General features: G+C 39.6%; 1 protein-coding gene across 1 annotated transcript in view; it reads left to right on the forward strand.

Moving 5' to 3' along the window:
• Nucleotides 1-7,306: 7,306 nt before the first annotated feature.
• RERG (RAS-like, estrogen-regulated, growth inhibitor) overlaps nucleotides 7,307-9,308 on the forward strand; it is a gene marked incomplete at its 5' end in the record, with an annotated part of 15,975 nt that continues 13,973 nt past the window's right edge. The window contains one exon of the mRNA XM_009704379.1: nucleotides 7,307-7,363. Within this exon, the coding sequence (XP_009702681.1) occupies nucleotides 7,307-7,363 (57 nt within the window). The remainder of the gene's footprint in view (nucleotides 7,364-9,308) is intronic.

Consider the following 9,308-nt stretch of genomic DNA (forward strand, 5'->3'; position numbering starts at 1 on the left):
AAGTGGCCTTTGTTCCTCTAGCACACCTGTGCCAAGATTGCTTTCTTACCAGTTGCTGAGTAGTGACAAATTTTGCCTCTAACCTGGGGGCCAGACATCTCTGTCAGTGAAGGGAGATACTGACAGTTCGCTAACATTGGACTCAATTTGTGCAAAAGCTGCAAGCCTACGAAAGCAGGACTGGGCATATCTAGATGTTGCAGAAGAGCTGGAGCATCCACAAGTCCCTGTGGCTGGGCGTACACAGACAGGTAGCACCACTAAGCCTGGGCATCCCACACATGGTCTGGTTGGCGAGCAAGAGAGCAGAAGCATGCAGGGAGCAGAGCACTGGGTAAACAGTCACCCTGGAAAAAAAAGTGTGAGCATAGGTAGAGCAATTACCCTTGTGCAAGTCAGGAAATGGATGGCTCAGCCTTTCTGTTTCATGAGAGCCTGCAAGCATTAGTTTCATTGGACTGAAGTCAATGTTCATTTTCAGTGGCAGCAGAAGTAAACTAACATGTATGCTCTGATAAAAGCATAAGTTATTGTTTGCTTCATTCCTTGCAGTTAAAAAGTGCTTGCAAAATAATCTGATGTATCATAGAATCACAGAATGGTCGGGGTTGGAAGGAACCTCTGGAGATCATCTAGTCCAATCCCCCTGCCAAAGCAGTGTCACCTGCAGCAAGTTGCACAGGATCATGTCCAGGCGTGTTTTGAATATCTCCAGAGAAGGAGACTCCACAACCTCTCTGAGCAGCCTGTTCCAGTGCTCTGCCACCCTCAAAGTACAGAAGTTTTTCCTCTTATTAAGATGGAACTTCCTGAGTTTCAGTTTGTGCCCATTGCCCCTTAACCTGTTGCTGGGCACCACTGAAAAGAGTCTGGCCCCATCCTCTTGACACTCACGCTTAAGGTGTGTATAAGTATTGGTGAGATCCCCTCTCAGTCTTCTCTTCTCCTTCCAGTCTGCTATTAAGACAGTTGTGATGAAATTAGTAAATACACCAAGGCATGGACTGCCAGAGTTTCAGATGAGCTCCTTGAAATTAGTTACTTTTCTCCAGACCCTTTCGATTCAAAAGTTCGTAAAATCAGGTGCTTCCCACAGCAGTAAAAAGCAGTTACATCTGAGAAAAACTGAAATTGCCACTGACAAAATACTCCCCAAACTTTGTAGTAGAAACTGAAAAGTGGCAGTGATTTTAAAAATGAGACTAATTACACTGACATTTGGTCAGGCCAAAGGAGGAATATCCTGATGAAGACTGAAAAAAAACCAGATGAGTAGGACTACGGTCTCTGTCTCTTCCACAGTCCTTCCAAACAACTTGTCAAAAGAATGTCAGTTATTGTCATCTAATTGAACAACCTACTGAATTAGCACTTGAAGCAGTCTTCAGAGTCCTGCTACGTGTATATTCAGCATGTAAAATATTATTTACTGTAAAGATAAATCCAATATACAGTGCTTAGTTTTTACATTTGAAAGTGTGTTAATGTTTATGAAGTACTTGGACACGGGATGTTGGTTTAGTCCATGATCCTGCTGTGGGGATTTAGAGATTTGAGACAGGTATTCCAGTCCCTTTATACCCCACCAGAACAAATAGACATTTGAACCATTTTTGGTGTTCAGATTTGGGTCCACAGAACTGAAACCCACATTGTTACCACTGAAGAAAAAAGGCTTACATTACACTAAGCAACATAACCTCCTGAAAAGCAAGAGCAACACATTTCATCATATAGCTGTTCAATCCTAGTCTGTATTTACTATTACATAGAATATGAACTGTTACATATATACTGCTATACAGTATATACAAGTATGTTAAAAAGTATATATACTTTTGATATTTATATTTAATTGAGATTTATATATAAAAGTATATATACATTTTATATTCATATTGTCAGTCAGCAAAGGACCGCACTATGCTGTTACAGAAAAAACATACAAGCATACACAGTAATTTCTCTGAACAGTTCACTGCTTAAGACAGTGATTAAAATATGCATAAAATATGCAGTTTGAGACAGCAAGGCAGTGTAAAACAGACAATTTTTATACTTTGTACAGTTCTTCCTTTCCTTCCCCCACCACTGATCTCATTTTGCTCCATTAAATTTACACTCTACTCTACTGCAAGCACCTCAGGTCTCAACTTGAGAAGTAACCACAGTGAACAAACCAAGAGAGAAGGGAAGGCAGAGAAATCCTCCCGTTGATGTCTCACTCACCACTCGCATCCCCACATCACTGAATTGCCAGAGATGCTGTCAAACAGAGTCAAACACTGTTCCACAGTCACAGAGCCAGAAGTAACAGCTGCATGTTTACATCCATGACATCCAGGATCGGTATTATAAATTCATACTTTCACACACACAGATACATCTGCAAACAACCTGCACTTTCAGGAGAAAATGAAATTCTCATGGTAGTGCCTGTAAAACAAACCATTACTTCCCAAAGCTGGACACAGATCTGTGTAAGGAGGCAGCACATCTCATGCCAGAGTCCCGGGGCATGGCCATCCCGCAGGCTGGAGCTTGCCACGTGCTTCAGGGGGACTGAAATTCTAGTACATGAAGGGCCTCTGAGAGGGTGAATGGCAGATACATATTTTTGTTAGAGATTTTATCTTTAAAAAAAAATTAAATACTTCATTTGTGAAAGTGCCTTTTGATCTTTATAATCTCTGGTTTTAACCACTCTGGTGTCTCCTGCCAAGTGTGGTTTACTGATGACACACCATCATGGCACCAGGAATGGACTTGTTGATAAGTTAAATAATAGGACTACTTTCAGACCATTTTTATAGCTGAAAATTCTCATGGCATAAAAGAGTCATCATGCAGTTATTTCAGTGCAGAGAACTGTTATTTTTCTTAGAATAACTTTGAACTCTGTAGCTTTTGGGGAAGGGGGATGTTTTTCAAATAAAGCCTTACTTCCATTCTTCCTCTAAAAGCTCAACTTGTATTAGCTGGAACAGTAACAAATTCACAAAGATATGTATTCAAGCAGATTGTAAATTTAGCCAAAGCATTTATATGTTACTAAATCCAAACAAAGATCTAAAGCAAGATGGAAAATGCCACAAAAAAACATGTTTCAAAAGATATGGACTGAGATTTTTAAAGCTAAGGGACTCAGCCACACAAGTCCCAAAGAAATTGATTAATTATGTGGTTGATAATCTCCATTTAGATGCCAAGTTAATTCCTGATATAACTTCATTGTCTTCAGTGGAGTTACACTGCAAATGTATTTGACAGATAGTCATGTTTCTTCTCCAAGAATAACTTCTAAGGCGGAATGTTTAAACATGAGTGAATGAAAACCCTGGGCCAAGTTCTACCCTAATTTAAACCCTGTACAAGACAGCTGACTTGGAAGTGAGGGTGTAAGGAAAGGCAGAAAGAGACATGAGTCTATTCTTCCTTTGCTGGGACATTACATCAATTCCCTCAGGTAACAGTCATGTCTCTGAAAAACACAGCGGGAATCCAAATTGCAGTTTGTTGGAGATTCTTTCCTTCTAAGCCTGCAAGTTCTTGAATTTCACAAGCTGTAAGTGTTCAGGAAAGAGCCTGGACTAGTCTCAGTGGAGGACCATGAAATTCACTCGTATTAGGTACTATATCAATCTGAATCTTGCCTGCTTCAAAACCCATTGCATCCTCTTTGAGGATAAGCACTGGAAATGGTCATTTTAATATGAAGATTGGAATTAGTCACCTAATTTAATCGGAAAATAATGAATTTCAGGCATTCTCAACCTCAGTGTTATTTTGAATCAAAACCCACCATTTGGATTTTTTTTTTTTTTAGTGTGTTGGGTTATTTTTGGCTCATTATTAGTATTAGAGTTAATCATGTCTAAATAAGGCTGACAAGTCAAACAGGGTGCACACACCTTTGCTAAGGTGAGAAGGACGTAATGTCCATCTCAACTCTTTCTATGCAGCATTGCTAAGGACACAGGGAGATTTTATTACTTTGCCTGAAGCTTCATCTATGCCAGCAGCAAAAATCTTGGTGCTACAGCTCTAAGTGTAGTGAATGCCTAATGCCCTCACTTCCGATTCTCCTGCTGGCAGAAATTATTTTACTCCAAAGTGATGTAATCTGGCAGTAAGCGAGCTCAGCATTAACAAAAAAAAGGCTCCATAGTAATACCCTTGGTCTAGGGGAATCATTGCTAGGGCTGGCAGTGTGAGCCTCCATCCACGTGGATGCCCTTCCAAGCTCTCTTCTCATTGACTATTTTCAGTCAAATCAGAGAGCAAGTCACATACATTGTTTTAATACTCAACTGGATGTTAGGGGTCCATCTGCTAAGCACCCCTAATGAGGCAAAAGTGAAGGCATTTCCCATCCAACATAGTTTGCAATAGTTATAAACAGGTCAGACATTGGATCAAGAGCATCTCACATTCCCCATCTGTGAAATGCAGCTGGTAATCTTCAGCCTTGTAAAACTGTGTGGAATTGAAAAGCTCTATAGGATGGGCCATGACCATTGCCATGAAGGAGAGCAGGAGTATTTTGAGGGAATCAGCCAGGCCAGAAGTGAGGAGGCTGAGCCAGCCAGCCCCCACAGGAACAGCAGCTCTGCGCAGCCCCAAGTTGCACACCCCCAAAACTGGCACAGAGCACATGGCTCTGAAGTTGACACTTCCCTGCTCACCTGGGGTTGTGCTGAGGGGGTATTTTCTTCCCTTCACTGGGCCCAAGCAAGCCTTATGCAAGTACTTTATTACCAGCAGTGCCTAGCAAGCAACTTGCTGGGCTTGCTGTGCTCCCCACTGAGACTTGCCAGCAAGGGAGACTAATTGCCATCTGGCCCTATGCATGGCTGTCTCCTCCCACCCTTCCTTTCTTTTCTTCAGCTCCCTTCTGCGTATGTGATTATTTGTTATTTCTGCATACAGGCCTCCCTGCTGGAGACAATTACAACCTACTTTTTCGCTCCTTGCCAGAGCTTACATCTGTGATCTCCAGTTCTTTACCTCTGTAGTACTCAATGCCTGTACCATTTCATCCCGTGTACATAACTGTACCTCTCTCCTCCCAGGCTCATCTCAGCAGCTGCGGTCCTGTTCTACCTTTCCTTATCATTTGTCACCTCCTCACCTCCTTCATTTGAGCTACCTCCAAAATCAGCTCTTCTCCCTCCTTTCCTTCAAAGAGCTGCTGTGCTCTGTCACCTGTCTCAGACATTAGTGCTTGACAGACTTTATTGCAGTCCCCTTCATCACTTTGACCCTCCTCTGCAGCAATTTCCATCTACAAATACAAGGTTATCATAACTAAGTGGACCGTGTTTAAATATGAAAATAGCTGGACAGGTTCCCCCACTCTCTCCTGCCTTCTCTCTCTCAATTAGCTACTCCAGGTCTAGGCACAGGCTCAGGCACTGCAACACAGGTTGCACATCACTGCTTCTCCTTCAGACTACATCTGTAGAAGAAGAAAGCATTTTTTAAATCTGTGCTTGAAAAAAAGAAGATGGTAAGGAGTCTTCTGAAAGCGTGTCAGGACAACTTTTACCCTGCATCACTTCCCCAGTCAAAATGCAAAAAGGAAAAAAAAAGAAAAAACGAAAGAACAACAGAAAAAAGAACACTCTGTGTATTTTACTAGCAATTAGAGAATATATTACTAGGAATTAGAGAAGAGTCATGACCAAACTTTTGAAACACCAAGATGTTTAAACTATTCCAGCTGAGATAAAATGTGGGAGAAAAAGTCCTGGTGCAGACATCATTGTGGATGGAAAATGAGCTACACAGAGATCTTCTTGTAGTATAATGACATCCACATTAGGACTATGACTTGAAAAGTTACTTTGGCTAAGAATTGCCATATTCACTGAGAGCCAAGGAGAGCATTTCTGCAAACGCTAAAAAAAAAAAAAGAGAGTAGGATTTCCTAAGGAAAATAGAAACTTAAAATAACACCAGTTTAAAATTTTTTCTTGTGTGGTGATCTCATTTCCTTAGAATCAGCTTCTTATTACCTCTCCAAGTGTGAGGCATAGTTAAATCTTCCTGAAAACTTATGTTCTGATTATGTTTAAAAAATAAGTTCAGATTAAGCTAAGCTTAATTAATTATATTTATTCTGCAGACTGTTGCCTTATCTTACTCTTGAGCACAGAATTCTGGGATATGGGGTATTCTCACGGCTTTAGTTTTGAAAAGGATCAGAACTTGATTTAGCTGTCACCTTTTACTGTCCGTCTGCAACTGAAAGAAGAATGGAACGATCCTGCAGGGCTGACAACAAGGAAGACTTTTCTTATAGCTGAAATCACTGCAATCATAGCTAGTGCAGTGATATCTCTAGCTCCATTTTGGAAATGCAGAAAGGATTTTGAATAGTTGGCAGTGGTGAAAGTTTTGTTTACACCACTAGAAATTCAAGGCACCACTTAGTTTTAAATTAGCACATAATCAATATCTTCACAAAGTCTATGTAGGTTGTTTTTAAAGGAGGTGGAAGGATAGAAAAAATTAAATATAAGAGCATAAGTAGCAAGACCATAGCCCATAAACTGAAAACTGAGAACTAGTTATCCAGTCATCCAAAATCTAAAGCTTTGTTTCTACTTCTGCAAATTCATTAATAGCATTTGTTGACCATTGGTTTAAAATATTATAGCTGATTGCTTCAAGTGACAAGTAGGCAAAACACGGTAGATAAATTGTTGCAAGGAAGGCATGCCAAAATACAGAAGGAAGCTATTTAGCAAATTATATGTTTACCTTACAAGGTTTAAAATCTGAAGGGGAAGTTTTCAGGAATTAAATTATTTTGAACGCCCCTAATTTTGAAGCTTCAAAGTGTCCTGGTTCAGAAACTGCCAACCTTTTTTCCACTGGTTATAGGAAATCTAAAGCATCCAAAATAGCATAGTTTTTTCAAAGGTCATCTGCTCATAGCACTGTAAATGGAGCTGTTTTGTCTTTTTAGTGGTAGAAGCCATTGTGACCAAAAAAAAAAACCAAAAAGGGGGAAAAAAGTTAGAGACTGCCATCAAAACCTCCTGGTATTCTTTGTCCTGCATTGCTACATAGGTAAATGATTAATACTGTAAAGAGTTTTGTTTTTTTAAATTTTGTTTCCCCCCTCCAAAAGTGTAAAGTGGGCCACAAACAGTGAAAAGATCTCAACTACCACAAGAAGCAACACTGAATTCTGCTCACAGGGGAACCCATTCACACAGAAAAGTTTGCTGGGAAAGCTTTAAAAAACAGATGAGTTGATGGCTTGTGCATCTCACCTGGAATCTTTTTGTTCCTCCAGCTCTTGTTGTACGCTTCCTGACCAAACGGTTCATCTGGGAGTATGACCCGACGCTAGGTAGGTTGCATTTTATTCTGTACACATGGTATGCTGTATATAATAGCATGGATGAGGTAATGGAAAGTCATAGAGTTAAAATTCCAAGTCTCAGTCAACCTTTAAATTTGCTGCAAAAAGCTTCTCTATGGTCATTTAAAGCTGGAACAAATTATTACCTAAGATGGCAGAATAGAGAAGCTATAACGCACTCAGACGAAAGCAGAATTAATATATGAGGCACATTTCTGCCCACACAGAAGTCAGTGGGAAATTTGCCATTGAAAGCAATTGCTTTAGTATTTCACTCTGAAAATTATTTAGAGTGCGATCAGTTTTCTGCTTTTGGTTAACACAAACATCAGCTGCTAGAGAATATGATGGCTGGGATACAGATCTCAAAAATTCAAAAGAAAAAAAAATAAAATCGTAGATGCTTCCAGTCAGGCTACCTACTCTTAGGTAAGTTTTTTTGTCCTCACTTTCAAACATACATTGCATCTCACTTTTTGGGTGACCACATAGTGACACCAGTCATCAAAAGAGCATCCACCAGTCTCCTCCATTGCTTCCACTTAGATGTGTTGAGTCTGACACTTTTGAGAAGCTGACACAGATATCTCAAAATCAAAACAAAACCAAACCAAACCACGCACCTATCAAACAGTTGCTCTGAATTAGAGGGCTCACTTGAAAAGTTGGGCCAGGGTCCAATTTCTTAGCATTTCCTAGGTTTGCATATATTTGAATGCTCTGCAAGAGGGAAGATCCAGGCCAAGAAGTCCAAGACAAGGCAGTCACATCTTAGAAGGCACCTTCAATACCTCAGGACTAAATGATTTGCACATAAAATCAGGGACTGGGAAATTTCCTTTTCTCTGACAATCTATTGCCATCTCCTTCCTAACCTTTCTTTGGAGGCTCAAATACAGATCGTACAGTTAAATACCTATTTCTTTGTTAAGGTTCTTTCTCAAAGAAGTCTCACTAAAGAAACAGAGAACGCCGTAAACTTGCACAGCAGAAACAAAGATGAAAGTTTAATACACTTTATTACAAAACCCAGGCAGCCCTTTCAAAAAAGCCAAGTATCCAGTATTATACTAAGTGTTTTCATCTGGTAAGATGAAGAAATGACAGATATCAGAAATCTTGTCTTGGGAAAATAATTCTCAGAACAACCTGAAGTCAAAAAATTTATTTTATCTTCTAATATCAATATATTAATCAATGGATTATATGTCACCTGCCTTGTACTGCACAGTAGGATGTTCAATATAATATTCTATCAGTATTTTTAGTACTAGTACTTCACATCTCTCTCACTAATACATCATTTTAAGAACTTGGCAATAGAAGTATATAAAGTGTTTTGTATCAGTATAGTTCAAGTTCATTAATTTCTTACAGGGACACAGCATGCAAAAGTATCCTTGTTGCCTTGTTTAAGCACACAAACCAAGTTATTAGCAAGCTGCAAGGTTTATTATTTTTTACCCCATTATGAAGGCCCTATGCCCTTTTTTGTGTACAAGACTTGACATTTGTTTCTGTTTTACAAATGAATACAACTGCAAATTAACCATATCCCTCAGGAATCTAATCGCCTTCTGTTTACAACACTGAAAGCTTTCATGCAGACAACAGTCCTGTCTCAATAAAACAAAAATTAAATCTCTTCTGACTTACTGAGTTCTATGTTCTCGTTCAGTTCAGAGGATAACAGCTTAAATTATGTATTACAGTCATTGTGAAGACAAATGCTTTAAGTTGCTCCGAGCAAAAGGTTTGAGAAATTAAAAAACTAATAAACTATTGTCAATAAGTTATTTCTTAATCACTGGGGAAGCTGCACACCAGAGATAGTTCTTTAAAGTATTCTTTTTTCAAACTATGGATCACAATGGGATTCAAAGGAGGCTCTGAAGTGTTGGGGGGGGGGGGGGGGGGGGGGGAGTCTCTCAAC

The sequence above is a fragment of the Cariama cristata genome, unplaced genomic scaffold (genome assembly GCF_000690535.1).
Source record: "Cariama cristata isolate BGI_N322 unplaced genomic scaffold, ASM69053v1 scaffold16017, whole genome shotgun sequence".
In the NCBI taxonomy this organism is placed as follows: Eukaryota; Metazoa; Chordata; class Aves; order Cariamiformes; family Cariamidae; genus Cariama; species Cariama cristata.